The sequence below is a fragment of the Alligator mississippiensis genome, chromosome 7, assembly GCF_030867095.1.
Source record: "Alligator mississippiensis isolate rAllMis1 chromosome 7, rAllMis1, whole genome shotgun sequence".
In the NCBI taxonomy this organism is placed as follows: domain Eukaryota; kingdom Metazoa; phylum Chordata; order Crocodylia; family Alligatoridae; genus Alligator; species Alligator mississippiensis.
Window position 1 is genome coordinate 2,999,800 of NC_081830.1, and position 17,297 is coordinate 3,017,096.

Sequence of the window (17,297 nt, forward strand, 5' to 3'; positions counted from 1 at the left end):
GGATCCCTCCCCAGTCTGTGCTCCCTGCTGCTGAAATCCCTTCTCTGTTTCTCCCCTGGTGTATGATACGCTGAAAATTAACTGGCAACAAATCAACATTTTATTTCCTTTTAAATGAAATCCCATCTATGAGAAAAGAAATGATCTATTTAGGAAAGGCACGTTAGACAGGACAAGAATACGATGGGTGGGAGAGGCCCCGCTCCTTTGGTTGCTCCTTCTATGAATTATGAGTCCTGGTGAAAGCGAGGGGTGAAATTAGTGCGCAGTTGAACTTTAATTGGGGGGAAATTAACTAACATAAGTACTGCAAAGACAGGATGGGGGGTAGCCGAAAGAGTAGATTTGCATACACTGGATAACATACTGAGAAACCCACACACGGGTTTGGAGACAAGCAAAGACATAAAGCAAATATGCACCTACATGTACACACAAGCTCACATCAGGAAATACACACTTTTTATGTGCAACTGTATATGAAACATGCACACTTAAAAGCATGCCCATTGCATATCATAATGTGCACACCCACACCTTGAGATAATAAATATCCTCACTTGCAAATAACCATATAGCACACAGCCACAGATTCAATATTGTGTATATTTATGTAACAAGCCAAAGTGCAGACAGGGGTTGAAACACACGCTGATTTCCCATATGCAGATAACACACACCTGTGTAGACTTACACATGTGCACAAGCAAACTCAGGCACAGACTTACATTCCCTCTTCCCCATCCACACCCTAATACATACAACCTCACAGATCTGCACCCGCATTTAGACACACACACAAGTACACTCTCTCTCTCAGATACGCATGTAGCTGGCCAAAAATAATCAGTGTGTGATTAATTGTGTGAATAATTGAATGACCTCCTACAGCCTGGAAGTGAATCAGTTTTACAAGCTGAGGGGGACACCCATGAGGGAGAGAAGTTTACCGGCAGAAGATATCAACCAGCATTACAGCCTGAGAGTGACAATTTGCCGACAACAAGCGGTGTGGCAGGGCATTGCAACTCCTAAAATAAATATGCCAGCCCTAGACAATGAGTGTTTCTGCTTTCTGCAGCACTGGATGAGCTAATTTTCTCAGAGGCAGGACATAGCCAGTTACATCCGCTTCATCTTGAAGGCCCGGCTGGCTCCAGGATGCGACTCCAGCTCGTTGGTAGGAGAAGCAAAAGCGAAGAAGCTGTTGCCAGGTTCGCCTGCAGGAGGGGACGTGGCAAAGAAGGGCTTGAAGGGGAAGTCTCCCTCGCCGCACCTGCCCCGGACTGGTGTGATTTCCCCAGGCAGCCTGCCTGCATTACCTAGGAAGGGGGAGATGTACAGGGTCAGAAGAAGACTGGATTCACCGTCCTGAGGGACCTTAGTGTTGTGACAAAGCAGGAGCCAAAACAGTGAATGGCCACTGCATGAGCAAAAGGGACAAAGGTAGGGATTGTCATGGGAAACCATGAAATTTATGGGCCTCCCTTTGTCCTAAATTCACTAGCCTGAATTCATAACCTTTTCTATGAGGGAACCAGCTGCAGAGAAACACCAATGCTTAAGCCAGCCTCAGTCTTTTAAAACTCATGAGTCGCGCTCTGAAAATTGCCAAGATTGGCTTTCAAATAATGAGGATTTTTTTTTTAATTATATAAAGATGTCTTTCTTCCTTCTGGAGCCTTTATTCGCTACATATTCCATCTTCCTCTACAACCAGGGCTACTAAAACTTTACTTTTATTTGTCTTTAATCCCATAATCGCTGAATCCCAGGAGCTGTGGCTTTCAGAAACACTGATTCACAGTAAAGTCATGAGTTGGCAACTCTGGATGACTAGCCACAGCTGGAGAAATTACAAAAGATATTCAGTGCTGTGGGATTCAGGACATTAATCAACCCATGTTCTGGAGAAATCCTGACCAAGGGAGAAAAAAGGATTTCAGGTTCTTGTAGTCTTTATTCTCTCTGCTGACACCGCTAAGGAAGGAGGCTAGTTAGTATAAGGGAGGTTGATAATGTCGACAACCTGTTACATGGGAGCAAGCATTTTCCAGTCTCCGGCGATAACCAGTTTGGCAGCCTTCACCTCTCCCGCCCCGTGCACACCCAGAGAAACCACCGGTATCGTTTCTCCTCCTGCTCGAGGGTGAAGGTGAAAGTGTTCCCTTTCACTTGAGATGTCAACATTATATCCGCTCCGGTGAATAATTGAATTAAAAACATCTCCCACGGGCCTCACCCTTATTCAATGGAAAGCCAAAGATGGCAGGCTGGGGCATCATGGGTGGCTCGTAGGCCTCCTGATTAGCCACCGCAATGTTGCGTAGACGGAGGCTGTCATAAAGGCCTTGGAGCTTCTGGTACTGGCGGTTGCGCTCCATGAGCTTCTCAGAGAGGTCACTGAATTTCTTCTTGTACTCCTCTAATACCTTCTTCAGGGAGGAGACCTCACTCTTCATGGAGGTCAGCTCCACATCCTTGCTCTGCAACTGCTGGGTATACACCTTCTCCATCTGCTTCAGGTGGCCCTCAGCCTTACTAAAGGTATATTCCTGATACAGGCGCTCCTGGTGAACCTGCCACGGGCAAAAAAAAATATGCATGAAGGGCTTTGACAATTGTTTGCCATAGGACATTCAAAACAATTCATTTTAGATATAGTGCAGCAAAAGAAGGATGGTCTTGAGTGCAGGCACTACGGTGGGTTCAATTCCCACCTCTGTCCCCAGCAAATTTGGGCAAGTCAGTCAGACCAATACTTTCAAGAGTGGTGACTAATTGTGTGCAGACTGTCAATCCTCTACCTCTTTGTAAAATGAAGATGGAAATGCTCCCTTCCAAGGGCTTGTGAAGATAATTCATCAATGTTAATGAGGTGTTTAGATATTATGGTCATATGGGGAAAGGAAAAAACAAACCTAAGAGTCAAAAATGTGCAACAGAGACAATCGGCAAAGAAACTTCGACGGTGACAGAACGGAGAGAACGAACAAGAGAGCAAAAATGGACAGATGGAGGAGAAAAGGAAGAAAGAAGTGCCACAAAGCGATGCTTTTGACAACGGAGGCTGAGTGGCAATGCCCTGCCGCACAACAAAACCAAATAAAATAAAACAATGGGTTTCCTTAATCTCGTTCCATCCCCGCGACTGCTTGGCTTTATTTTCTCAGTGCTCAAGCCAAAAATCTCGGATGGCGGTTCAGCAGATGGCCCGACAGTAACAGCAGTCCTAACAACTTGCAGTTACCTGGGTAGCAAAACTCTGCCCTGCATTCAAATATTTGAAAATTGATTTCTGGGTCTTGCACCAATCTAGCAGAAAAATCCCATCCCAATTTATGTTTCAGGAGGCAAGTCTGAAGGCATCTGCCCATTTTAGGGTACCGTGTTAAGTCTCATCTGAGCTGGGTTTTTACCTGGTACGTCCAGAAGGCCAGCGCACGAGAACTGATGTCCAGGACAATCTCTGGCGGCAGGCCGGCCAACACCATGGCCTTGTATTCCTCAGAGGGATTCAGCTCAGTGCGGACAATGTCTAGCTTGCCGGAAAGGGTGCTGTTGCAGGCCGGACAGACTGCCGGTGAACGACTGAACTCCCCACTACCGTGTTGGTCACAAAAGATGTGCGAGCAAGCTGTGACCCAAGCGTAGCCAGAGAGCTTGACACGACACTTGCGGTAATTGCACAGCAGGGTGTCCTCGCACACGGCCATTTCGATGGAGTCAACGGCAGAAGTCTCGACTCCAAATTAAACACCCGCCGCCGGAAAGGAATCTGCCCCTTCCCGCGGCAAACCTAGGAAGCAAAGCAAACGTTCAAGCCGGGATGGCCAAAGCAGGTAGACTTTCGATTCTCAGGGAATTACGGGCATGGGGCATCCGACTTCACGGCACAGCTGCCAGATGTGACAAGGCACGTTCTCCACTGGGATTTTACTTCTGCCGATGCACAATGGCACTGTCTGTGCCCACACAGATTGCACCTGCGCTAACACCGAGATATTAAAGGTGACTGGGAATCAGGATGCCCATGCTACACCCGAAAGGATGGGGATTCAGACCCCCACTATTTAACCTCCCCAATTGACGTGGTGAACTTGGGCAAGTCATTTATAACTGAGTTTCAAGGGTAAAATCGATCATTATTAAAACAGCTATATCCAGGTCATGTGTATGACCTGGATATGGTCATATGGTGTATGTTGGGGGCTTAGCCCACCTCCACGGCAGTCACCCAAGAGCCGACAGAGGGTTTTTATATGCGCCCGTGCATCAAACTAATGGTGTTTAGTCATACAGCGCATCCGTATCCAACACTTAGCTGCAACCTTTAGATCCTATTGTGTTGACAGGCCTTTTCCCCTCTGCCACAGGTGCCAATATTGGTTATTTTTATATATGTGACATGCACAGTGGGAACGCAACCCGGCTTTCCTCTGGGGCCGCTATTGGGACTTGGGGCCCGACGCCGGCCGCTCCTCATCCATGCTGACTGGGAGTTAAACAACACTATGGCCGCGAGCTTGACATGAGGCGTGAAGTAAGGGAGTCCCTCGTGGCCTTGGTGCCTACCAGCGCAGGGCCTGCAGGGCGCCACGCTGGGGTTTTTTGGAGCCGGGAGGGACGAGGCTGCCCAATGGGTTCAAATAGCGAGCTGTCACAGGGTGGCCACCATTTTCTAAAAGGGAGGTGAATGTGCACAAATTGAGAGGACAGAGCTGGAAGCTGTCATTTCCTGAAGGAACACCATCACTAAAACGTTGAGGTGGCAAGGAGAAAGCAAAAAATGGGGGAAATGGGGCAGCAGCCTCTAAGGACCCACTGGCGCCATCATGCCCAGGCGCTGCCTCCTCGCCTCAGCGGTGGGGGGGCAGACCGTACCATTCTGAAGCGGGCAACTTCATTTAGGTTTCCCCGAGTAATTAGTGCATTAGGTAACACGAGGGTTTAAAGGCAGTTCACCCTCAGCTCCCTCTAAGAAATCGCATCCGGATGTTTGATTCAAATAAGCCGCTTTCCCCACGTTTCCCTTCAAGAGAAATGGTTTGAGCCGAGACGCCGGCCCTGTCTCTGGCTGAGGGGCGGCTCTGGCACCAATGTCCTCCTCAGGAACGGCACCGAACCGGCACCCGCACCCACCCACGTGCTTCAAACGTGCACCTCCAACGTGCACACACCGTGTTATTAACGTTTAAAAGTGCACACGGACTTTATGAAGACCCTGTGTATATACACGCAGCTACCACAGACATACGCTGCGTGTGTGATATATATACGTGCACACAGAGTGCGTATATCTATATATACAGCAGCTGCCAGGGAGACCCCAAGAAATATTTCGCTACCCCCCATAGCCTTTGCCTGGGCTTTATTTTATTTTTATATTATATATAAATTATATGACCCATCCACAAACTGCCTCAAAACCAAGGGGCCTGGTACAGATGGTGCCAGAGCAGCCGCTGGCCAACCCAAAAAAAATCAGCACCAGAAATAACAGCAAGTGTCTTAAACCAACTGCTCGACCAAATGAATGTAATTGCTACCTTTCCTGCTGCATTTGGAATGAAAATAAAATAAAATAAAATAAAATTTAATTAAATAAAAAAAAAGCAGCTAGGTTGCAAGAAAGGCTGAATGTCTTTTTTCAAACAAAAGCATTTTTCTGCTTTAAAAAGTGCTGGGTGCTATACAGAGAGGGAAAAAAAAAAAAAAGGGACATGGGTTTGTGGTTGGATCGAGTGTTCAAAAAAGCTTAAGAAAATGAGGTGTTGAGGTCCCAATTCAAGTCCCATTTAAATAAAAATATTCAGAACATGTTTGAAAAGCCTGGCTATGAGAGAAATGCTTCCTCCCCCACCCGCTCCCACCCAAAATATTAACAAACAGCAGTAGATTGTCAGAAAATGCTTTTATTTGGGGACCCGCATCTTGAGGTTCATCACGGTTAAATGGCAGAGATAATGTTGCTTATTATTAATACTGCTGTTCAGCTAGATACTCAAAAGTGATTGCCAAACTCTTAATGAGAAGGGAATGTCCCAGATTAGCAGCCGTCACTTGTACCGAAAGCACAACTTCCTCTCCTCCTAGCTGCAGGGATCCACACCTAAATTTCCTCAAGTACTGCTACATGCTGTTCAGACACCACTCCCAGGTCTCCCATTGTTTCAGCCATTTATCATCTGTTTGCACAAGTCACACCTTGTAGCAGGGCTGGGGTGGCAGCCCTCCAGAGAAAAGTATTTATTTACTTTTTTTTTTTTATGGTGTGAAAAGAAAACCAAATTCCTGAAAACAAATTGGAAAACATCAACCTAACCCTAAATAAATGCTAAGTGCCGTGGGGGGGGGGGGAGGAGAACCCCCACACCATACAAAAAAGTGGACTTTCCAGATTAAATTCTGGATGTAAGGTAACTCAGCTACTGTTCGTTAATCTCAATTCCAGATTCTCAATTCACACATGCTAGGGGTGGCCAATCTCTGTGTATGGTACACGGCAGACCAGACGGGGATAAGAAATTGGAGTGGCACTTGGCCAAGCAGGAAAACCACAAATTAAGGCCATATCTTCTCCCCACTAATATATAGTCACTGGGTACTTTACAAGACCTTCAGAGAGATGGCATTTTAGACATGTGGTCAAAACCCTTATTTGCTGTAGTGTGGACAATGGAAAATCTCTGGCAGCAGTGGATTAAGTCTGATATTTGCAAGAGAGCATGGTATTTAACTACTAATCTACACAACAACAACAACAACCCAACTCCAGGCCACAGCTGTGTTCAAAGTAAATCGATTCCATTTCTCCTTCCTTTCCTTTTTTCAAAGAGGAATACGCAAACCTCCAAAATCCTTTTATTTGGAAGGCTTCCGAGTTTTCCAAATCCTTTTCCTTATTCTATTTCTGAGTACAGTCTCAGCATTACTTTAAGGACCCATTATAGCACAGATGTGAAAGGAGTGAACTTCTTAAAGTCTTCAGGCTGAAATTTCTGCCTTATAACTGATGCTGCAGGAGAAAGATGCATTTTCTTTAATGTCATCTCAAATCCTTCTGTAAAAAACATAAATATAACTTGGTGTTAAAGATGTGAAACATGCCATACAGCCCAGCTCCCACATTTGAAAAATCAGATCACAAAGTTATGCTATGAACTCCTGGCATGGCACCTACTTCTCATCTGGAGAAGAGTCAAGTCTTTCCACTCACATTGTAAAAGTTCAAGGTTATCTCACTATCTGGTTACCAGTAAGAAAGCAATACGTGCAAAGCAAGCTGTTTTTAAATCCCATTTCTATCACCACCACCCCCTAGTTGTAGTCCACTCCTTTCTGAATGTCTGACCCCGCAAAATTTGGAGGGCCTAACAGACAGCCAATCCATCCAAGGCACCCCAAGTGAAGAAAAGTCAAGTTTAATCTGCGACGACACAAAATCCCGCTGCCCATATCTTGTGGCAGCGAGAGGAACGGTCATCGGGATCATTTTGCCTTATGCGTGCTACTAGGACAGCAAAAGGCCTCCTTAGGACAGCTGCATGCATTTCTGCAGAAGAGATAACTTGTTTTAAGGCAAGTCCTCAACAAAATCCCAGTTTACAAGAGGCTCAAAAAATACAGTGTTCTAAAAGCAGCGATAACTTTCAGCATCAAAACACAGCCTAGCAAGATTTGTAAGGTCAATTCAGAAATTGCTCAACCACTGAAAGTGTGTCAGATAGCAATTAGCCCCTGGTAAACTGTCTGCCATCATAACCACCACTCTGGGCTCTCCCTACCAAGTCCCTAGCGGGCAAGTTGGCAGGGAAAGCCAATATGAAACTGAAGGCTAACTCCCCACAGCACTTACATCCAAGATTTCCAACAAAAATCCAGAGCGCACAGAGAGAAGTGAATCCAGCATCCCGCCTTGTCTTCCGAATCTCCAGCCTACAAAAACAAGGGGACATTTCTAGTTATTATGACCCTATTAAAAACAACCTCAAAGATCGACCAGTTCCACAGAAACCTTCTCTTTTCTTATATCTGTCCTCCCTCTTTATTTTCATACAAACAGGATCTCTTGTTTAAAAGCATTCCCACAGATCTGCTATTTCCTGCCTGGAAGTTTTACAAGTGGTTCTCTTTAAGACCACCAAATGTCAGCTTCTCCCCAGCAAAACTCACTTCATTTGCAGGTGTTGACTTAATTTGTCTGCTCAGGGCATGTATGTAATCAGGATAGATCAGATGAAACACGGACTGAACATGCAGTTCATCACAGCAGACTACTGTCAGGCCTGCAAGTGGCAAGGCAGAATCCCTTCCATATATCTATCTAACCCACTGATGCACACACAAATTTGAAACCTCAGATTTGAAAACGTCAGCTTTTCCTCACCCAATATCCTCCTGTTCAAACAGGAGAGAGAGACCCTGGTTTCCCAACTGTATCTGAGGACAGATAAGATCCTTGGATGCAGACAGACACAAGAAAGGTAACTTTACACAGCACTACTGAGGATTGATACAAGAATATTGTATATGGTTTTGGTGCCCACATTTTAAAAAGAAAGTTGCAGAACTGAAAGGGTGCAAAAAATGGACTAGCTGTACAATAATCTTTGAAGGAAATGTATACATAAATTTATCTGTATAGTTTATCCAAAAAAAAAAAAAAAAAAAAAAGAATGTGGGGTCTTAATTACTGTGTCTAGGTACCTTCATAGGTGGAAAAGTGCTAGGGACTAAAGGAAAACAAACAAAAATGCACAGAAATAATAAGTAGTCATTGCCTCAAGCCAGACTAATTCAAATTGGTCAGTAAGCCACAAGTTTCTAACCAGAAGCAATTAGCCATTGGAACGCACTAGCAAGGAAGAGAAAGATTCTTTCAGGTTCTTGCCTTCAAATGAAGACTTGATACCTTGATGGAAAGTATGCTTTAAAGCAAGCAAGTTACAGGTTTCAACGCAGGGTAACTGGGTGAAATTCTAACACTTGTATTATAAAGACCAGATGATCTAATGATCCCTTCAGGTCTTGACCTTTGAAGTCCACGTGCCTTTTTAATATACTGGCCATACAATGGTTTTCTAATGGCACAGCAAAATTACCTGTGGAGACACTGATATGAGAGGGGCTAGTGTAAATAGGGACAGTCTGCCTGACTCTAGAAGGCCCACTGTGTTAGCATGGCCAACAGCACACAGAAGTGATGTGGCAAGAGGTCTCGCCACCTCCAATGGCCCAGTTGTAAAGGGGTATCCCACTGTTAAGTTGGGGAAACGGAGGGCAGCTTTCAGCAGGAGTCTGGAGCAAAACTCCAGAAGACACTGAAAGATGCCTAAATCTCTATGCTACTATACTTTAAGAGGGGCTGGTGCTGGACTTAGTGGTGATATGATTGAGTTTAGAAGTGGAAGGAGTCAGGACAGCATAGACCACCATCCAGTAATCTCTGCTATGCCCTACAGTATGGAAAAGTCAAAACAAATTAATGTCCTCCCTTTGACTTAAATCTTGACCTCTCCCATGAAATACCTGAAAATAGAACAGACACCAAAAAATTAGTGCTTCTTTCCTTCTGCGTGCAAGTCACTTCAAGAAACTTTAATATGATCACAAGTTTGGACATCATATTCATACATTTCATAGACATTAGGACTGGAAGGGACCTTGGAAGATCGTTGAGTCCATTCCCTTAAGTCCCTCAGAAAGTCTTTAGCTTCCTCTCTCTCTTTATTCTTATATTAAAAAATTAAATTAAATTAAAAAAAAAAAAATCAGAAATGCTGACACTCTTTTCCCCCCAGTCTTTACAATATAAATGGACAATACTGGAAGTCTGCTGGGCAGGAGACTCATGTGCATATACATTTCTTAATATAGTAGGCCCTGATCTTAGCTGGGGCCTCAAGGTAATAATGCAATACAAGAGAAAAGAGGATTGAACCAACAGAAAGCAAGCACCTTGTGTTCACCAGTCACCATATCAGCTAGTATTTCCTTTCTAATCCTCAAAAAGATCAAAGCATGCCATGAATACATAGGAGATTTATCCTCATCTCAACTCAAGCATGCCACAGAAACTCAAGTCCTTTTTCTTTAATGCCCTGCCTAAATTAAATATTTTTACCTTTTGTTTTAGGTGCTTACAAGATCCAGGATGTGCCATTGCAGGCCATTTTCAAAATGACCCGTTGTGAATTGTTTCTCCATTTTCCCCACTAAGGTCCTGATTATTTTGTAGGGGTGAGAAGCAAGGGGAAAAGCCCCTCCACGCTCTGAAACAGGAAAAGAAACATATATAAGATGACCTCATATGCATGTGACTGATAGTGCTCTTTTTCCCATTTTCTTTTCCCCACAAAAGCACAAAACGCCAGCAGTGCAATTGTTGGTTTCTGTCCACATTTGTATTAAAACGAAACCAAAACAAAGCAAAAGCATACACCCAAATGTTTGATTTTTCTGTTGCTTGCACATTTTCAATCAGCTGCAATGGAATTGACTCCTGATCTACAGAACACTAACCGAAATACCTACTTTTTCCTCTTTAAGAGACTCCCGCTGATATGTGAAGGATTGTAGTAAACAGATTAAAGTTAATACACTGATTTTAATTCATTCAAACTGGCCTAATGTGTCCTAGCTTACGTAAAAAAAAAAAAAAAAATTATCTCCTAAGAGTCACAGGACGTGAGCTCTTTAAAAAGGCAAACTTGTTTCAAGAGTGGGGACAAGGCTTGGCATAATAAAAAGTATTTCTTTGTTTTTCATATGTGCATGCTTTTTCATAAATTAAAAACAAAAGAAAAGAGCTGGAAACATCTGCTACACCCTCCAAAGCCAGAGCTGAAGGTCTGACATCTTTCTGCCTGTATTAGCTAGGGAAAGGTGTACAAACTGAATTAAGTATGGCATGAGTAGACAGGTCAAGGCAGACAAGAATAGACTCTGGAGGCCTCTTTCAAAGTTTGAAATTAAAGGCTTTGCTCACGCACCAGTTCAACCTGTTATTGCTCCTGGATCCGAACACTTGATGCTGCTGTATGCAACTGCAACTTCCTCTCTCTTTAAGAGTTTCCTTTCACACCAACTCATGTATCTCCATGCCTTAAAAATAATGCTTCTCAGAGGCATCCGTTTCTTCCTAGATGCAAATTCCATTTCCAACCTGAAATGAAATGAATTCAAATAGGAGTTTAGGATATAGACACCAAAACCTGACTACTATACCACATACTGCTGCGGCCATAGGAGAATAAATACTTCCACAACTAGAATTTCTGCTCACAAGAACAAAGTTCTGTGTTCAAGTGTAACTCATGCTAAAATAAGGCCTGTCTTCCTCTAGTGCCCTTCACTTAAAGCTTTGAATACTCAGGGCTGATGCGGGTTAGATTACTTAACTCAAGCCAGCTCCTCTGAAAAAATCTCAAACCAAATGTTTAAGGCTCGCTCACTATATGGCGTCCTTGAGACCTAACAGGGGAAACTGAAATCAATGGGAGTTTGTTTAGGGACCTAAAAATCTTTTTAGGTCAGTGGTTCTCAACCAGGGTGCCATAATAGCCTTTTCAGGATACTGCCATGGGCCCACTCTTCCTCCCACAGCAGGCTCTTCCCTGCTAGCTGCTGCTGCTCCTTTCCCAGCCCTTCCCAACCAGGTAAGCACTGCAAAAAGTTAGTTTTTGAAATAGGGTGCCACTCCACTCAATTTGCAAGAGTTATGGAGGGGTGTCTCAAGTCTAAAAAGGTTGAGAATCATTGCCCTAGATAAACAGAAGGGCCTAGATTTTAGGTGTCTGCTTGCCTAGTGGGATCGGCAACAGATTTAGATGCTAAAACCAGGCTCCACAACAGCCAGCACGCCGGGTGCCGAGCTACCTAGGTCAACCAGTAAGGATCACGTAGGTCAATCTCAAATCCTGCTTCTCTCTCCCCAAGGACTTGCACCAACCTGCTACACTAGTAGTTGTTACAGGGAAACCAACAGGGCATGCTTACATTCATGCCCAGACAAGGCTTCCCCGCACCCCCAAATGTTGAATTAACCTTAAAGAAACCTTTTCCAGGCCTGTATTGACCTTGTGGTGCATCTGAAGAACCAATGCCCAGAGCAAGGGAAGGAACCTCTGGAGGTTTGTAGCCTACTGTACACCCAGGATCTGCACTGTATCCAAAATCCTCCGAGTTACCATTAAAAACCTAGGTTCACCCTTCTTACTCTTAAGGGTTACTCTTAGTTTTACAACAGTTTCAGAATACTACAAAGCGGTGTAAGTAGCAGACTAGGGGCTTCATAACTTCTGAGCCGCCCCCGGGCATTTAATAAGAGTTCAGCAGGAAAATAAAACCACGATTCAAATAATATCGAATGATTTGTTCCTTTTCTAGCAGTTCCCAGCCAATTATGTCAACGCAGTTTATAAACATTTATGAATGGAGTCTCACAAGCAACACAACTCTTCTTGCTTGAAAAAAATATATATATAAATACATTATATTACATGCAATACTGTTATAGTTACAGTTGTGCAATACTGAGTGATTACATACATACGTAATTGCACATAACTGGGAAACTTAGGTATATGGAAACAAAGCAATTCACCCAGAGTGTCCGAGGACAACAAAGCATGTAACATCCAGAAGGCCCAATTCCCAAAAGCCTTTGCTCAAAGCCTGCTAGACTCCGCTTTCTGCCCAGAACCCCAGCCAAAACTTCAGGTCCCCCCAACTCTAAATAAAGCAATTTGATTATTATTTAAAAACAGGGAGCCTGGATGACACCAGGGAGCAACAAAAACTACTAAGGAATAGATGAGACTTCTACCAGTGAAGCCCAATCAGGCTCAGAGCTTCTCTGGGTGCCAGCCCAGAGCTGCTAGATGCTATTTACATCCTCCCTTGCAACCATAAAGTCTTTCTAAAGGCAGACGGGCTTCTTTGGATAGATGTGATATCTTTTATTAGACCAATAAATAGTTGGGGGGGGAAAAAAAAATTGTTCTTGGCCAGCTTTCAGGTACAAACAGCCTTCTTCAGGTGCAGAAAGGGTCTGCCGGTGTTTGTGTCCTCCTGTGCAGAACAGAAATGCAAAATGCAAATATGCAAAATGCAATTTAGAGGCCTGTGCTGGGGTATGTGCCAGCAAGCCAATGTCTATATTTAGCCCATGCTGCTTTTTAAGGCCCTCTGAAGCTCCCTGCACTTCTGGCCTGGCTCTGTTTCTGTTGCAGACAAGTTTAAAACGTGCATTCACCAGGAAACAAGCCCTGCACAGGCCTCTAAAATTGCACCCGCAATTTGGAAAGGGGAGAGGAGACCAGAGATGCAACACAGAGGCCTGTAATGACCTTCAACTCTCAAGCTTTCCCCCTCCCCAGCCCAAGCTACAATGCACCTATCACCCCAAACCAGGGCAACTCACAGATCCTGCGGAGAGTCACCCATTTCCTTGCAGCCCGGCCCTCTGCACAGGCAGCCTTTGTTCCTGCTCCCCCACCATGTGCTTCCCTCTTAAAGAGACACGCACACACGGTATCAAATCACCTGCTACTATTTGCTCCAGTTTGCAAGAAGCCCTTCTCAGGACTCCTAGAAAAGTATCACCTAGTGCTTTAAAGGCCAGAACTGGGAGTCTGGAGTCCTGGGTTTGTTGCTCAGCCTTGCAGCATATCCCCTGTGTGCCCCTGAGCAGATAAATCACTTTGGAGGAGCCTACTCCTAATCATGCAGAAATAATATTTTAAAAATTGTACAAGATTTTTATAGAGAATCCAGGCATCCTATACATGATTCTCTATTACGGGTATTGCACAGGTATTGTATATGGCTTGATACAGGCCTGGTTTCTAAACACGTGGCTCACATCTGCTTCCCTCCAGCACGCTGAGCTCAACAGAACTATCAAGTGCAGAGGGGGTGCAAAACACAACTGAATTGCTTGATCATAAGGATCTCCCTGCATTTTTCCCTTACCTAAAACCTTGTCCAATGCCCTTCAAGCCTCTGCTTCCTGTAGTTCACTTTGGTTTAGCACATAGCTATAACATGAGTGGATGGCAAAGATTAAATCTAGATTGGCAAAGGATTCAAATCAAAGAGGGTAGCACACTACTCACCATGAAGCTAGGCCAGGAAGAGGAAGAAGAAAGGAGAGGGAGGGAGGAAGAGAGGTGGAACAAAGAACAGAGCTCGCCCTGTGATTGGTGAGAAGCACAAGCATGTTGCACTTCCTGGATTAGTCATCTGGTCATTTAATTATTTTAATGAATTTGTGGCCAGAAGCTTCTATAGAGTGGGCTTGGGGAAAGTTTGGGAGGCAGAAATCAGTGGAAATCCCTTAAAAAAAAATTCAGAATCTGGACCAGGGGATTCAACCTAGAGTCAATATCTTGTGTGTTGCAGGGTTTGAGGTTGTAGTCGTGTTGGTCTAAGGACATAGGCAGGCAAGCGTCTTTGGGTGGATGTGCTTTTATTAGACCAACGGAGTAGTTGGAAAAACAGTTCTTTGCAAGCGTTCAGGCACAAGTGCCCTTCTTCCCTATGCCTGAAGCTTGGTCCGTTGGTCTAATAAAAGATAGCACATCTACCCAAAGAAGCTGCCAACCTAGAGTCAAGACATTCAAAACTGGGCCTGGGGTATTCAGAAAAAAAACTGTGTCCAGTAACCTTGATGCAAGATCTTAAGTAAATGAGGAGGATATTCAAAATGAGCAAACTTGCTCAACATTTCTGAAAATCAGACCACTTACTTAGGAGGCTAAATCAGGTTTAATGTTGACCCTAGAGTTCACAGGGCTGGGGTACTGTGGTCCCCAAAAACTTGTCTAAGTTTATCCTGACCATGAAGTTTGTACAATGAAAGACATCCCCTACAAAAATCCTTGCCTCTTGCATATTTCCTGGACCATCATGGCTACATCACTTCAACCCTATCAAGAAAAATATGTCATGTTTATATAGCCCTTGGGATTTTGCTTATCCTGAAATCCCAAGACTGAAAGGTATTCACACAATAGAAACATATTTTAAAGGTCATTTAAGGATACAGACAGTGGGCTAGTGGGCTTTTCAAAAGTACGCAGGAACTGGACTCCCACAGGAACTAGAGACCACATTTCTTTGGATGCCTTTGAAAAGCCTAGCTCATATCCAGATTCAGAGTGAACAAAAGCAGTAGGAGAGATCTTCAGTAGGGATCTTTCATAATATATGGGAAATACTGACAGAAATCAACAGAGGAAAATAATAGAAATGGTTTTATATAGTGTTTGTGGCCAAACTGTGCTTTTAATTCACAGTTTTAAGCTCATTTAAGTTCAGTGGAGTTGCTTCACATTTAAACTGGTGAGTTCAGCATCATAGAGGCATTGTGCCAGGGGGATGAAGGCAGTGATTCTCAACCAGGGTGCCACATCACCCTGAGGTGCCTTGAGAGCCTTCCAAGAGTGTCATGGGGTGCCATGCAATTTTAGCACGGTTAAGTTTCATAGTTTCATAGTAGTTAAGGGTCAGAGGGGACCTGAACAGATCATCTAGTCTGACCCCCCCCACCACTGGCCGGAGCACACGCTGGGATCACATGACCCCAGACAGGTGTTCATCCAACCTTTTTTTGAATTTACCCAAGGTAGGAGCGAGGACCACTTCCCTAGGAAGTTGGTTCCAGATTCTAACTACCCTGACAGTGAAATAGTGCCTCTTAATCTCTAACCTGAACCTATTCTCCAGCAGCTTCTGGCCATTGTTCCTCGTCACCCCAGGTGGTGCTGGGGAGAATAGAGCTCTTCCTATTTGTTGTTGATCTCCCCTAACGAGTTTGTAGGCAGCCACCAAGTCCCCCCTCAGCCTCCTCTTGCTAAGGCTGAACAGGTTCAGGTCCTTCAGTCTCTCCTCATAGGGCCTGCCCTGTTGCCCTCCAACCAAGCGGCTGACCCTCCTCTGAACCCTCTCAAGGCAGGTCACATCCTTCTTAAAGTGCGGTACCCAGAACTGGATGCAGTACTCCAATTGAGGCCGGACCAACGTCGCGTAGAGGGGGAGTATCACCCCTCCGGATGAAATGCATCTTTGGATGCACAACAAGATGTGGCTGGCTTTGCTGGCTGCAGTCTGGCATTGGCGGCTCATGTTCATCTTGGAGTCAATAATGACTCCAAGATCCCTTTCCGCCTCTGTGCTCACAAGGGGGGAGCTCCCCAGCTTGTACGTATGCTGTGGATTCCTTCTCCCCAGGTGTAGCACCCTGCATTTGTCTACATTGAACCCCATCCTATTATCTTCTGCCCACCTCTGTAGTCTGTCCAAATCTAATTGCAGCCTCTCTCTCCCTTCGAGCGTGCCTACTTCTCCCCACATCTTAGTGTCACCGGCAAACTTGGACAACGTGTTTTCCACCCCCTCGTCCAAGTCGCTGATGAAGATGTTGAACAGTGTAGGCCCCAAGACCGAGCCCTGGGGGACCCCACTATTCACATCCCGCCAGGATGTGACCAAACATAATTCACAAGGTGTACCCAGAGGTTTCAAATAGGATTCCAAGTGTTAAAAACTAAGAAATGGCACTTTCCAAGGAGTGCCTTGACTATAAAAAGGATTAAATTGCCATGATACAGATCCAGAGATGACTTCAAGCTCTGCTCTTGCCTCAGATTGCCCCCAGGCACCCCAGCGGTATGCAAGTACCTGATCATTCAGGCTGGGGAATCAAAGGCGATGTAATCCATCTCACTCCCTTGTACGTGGTTAGCTATGGAAAGTCAATGCTGGACCCTCAAAATCTCAGGTACCTCTACAGATCCAGAGGATTGAGTTACAGCCTAATTCCGGACGTGTGCCAAAGACTGTCTTCCCAGTCAGCTCAGCTTCAAATGGGGACCTGGTCACTTGAGTAGGGGAGAAAAAGGCTATTTATGAACTACATCATTTCTGATGCCAACTACCTATTTTGTGTGCCACTGGCAAGAGAAACTGTGGTGCCTTAACTATGCTAGCCTGATGGTCATCCAGGTCCAGATAGATGTTTGACCTTTTTATATTCCTTCCCATCTGTAGATCGAAAATTGACATTACTGTCCCCATCTTATACACTGAGAAACTGTAGTACGGAAAGAGGTCATTGGGCTCCTCCCTTTTCTGACTACTGGAGACAGTATCTGTATTTGTATTTAAGGCGTATCACTCTGCACTCCTTAAATCTTTGGCAGCCTTTACCCCAGAAAAAAATGTGAATAGTCTCTAGGCTACGGCTCTGTTACAGCCAATAAGCCCAGAACAATAATGGTATTGTTTTTTAA

General features: G+C 44.6%; 1 protein-coding gene and 2 non-coding genes across 5 annotated transcripts; all 3 read right to left on the bottom strand.

Annotated features, from left to right (window-relative positions):
- Positions 1–253: 253 nt before the first annotated feature.
- Positions 254–14,182, bottom strand: CCNB1IP1 (cyclin B1 interacting protein 1). Of its 3 annotated transcripts, none has more exons than XM_059731565.1 (7): positions 14,121–14,182; positions 10,995–11,167; positions 10,127–10,274; positions 7,859–7,938; positions 3,420–7,063; positions 2,243–2,579; positions 254–1,322 (listed from the first exon to the last, which is right to left on the bottom strand). In XM_059731565.1, exons 5-7 carry the CDS (start codon positions 3,714–3,716, stop codon positions 1,123–1,125), a joined length of 834 nt encoding a protein of 277 aa, XP_059587548.1. In that variant the 5' UTR covers positions 3,717–7,063; positions 7,859–7,938; positions 10,127–10,274; positions 10,995–11,167; positions 14,121–14,182; the 3' UTR covers positions 254–1,122. The 3 variants fall into 3 exon arrangements, with proteins under 3 accessions (XP_059587548.1, XP_059587550.1, XP_059587549.1); XM_059731567.1 differs by lacking the exon at positions 14,121–14,182 and adding an exon at positions 13,978–14,089; XM_059731566.1 differs by lacking the exon at positions 14,121–14,182 and adding an exon at positions 13,427–13,714.
- On the bottom strand, positions 7,344–7,488 carry LOC132251953 (small nucleolar RNA SNORA79). Its single transcript, XR_009463698.1, has one exon. It is a non-coding gene; the product is annotated as a small nucleolar RNA SNORA79 (small nucleolar RNA).
- LOC132251954 (small nucleolar RNA SNORD126) lies at positions 8,201–8,278 on the bottom strand. Its single transcript, XR_009463699.1, has one exon. It is a non-coding gene; the product is annotated as a small nucleolar RNA SNORD126 (small nucleolar RNA).
- Positions 14,183–17,297: the final 3,115 nt, after the last annotated feature.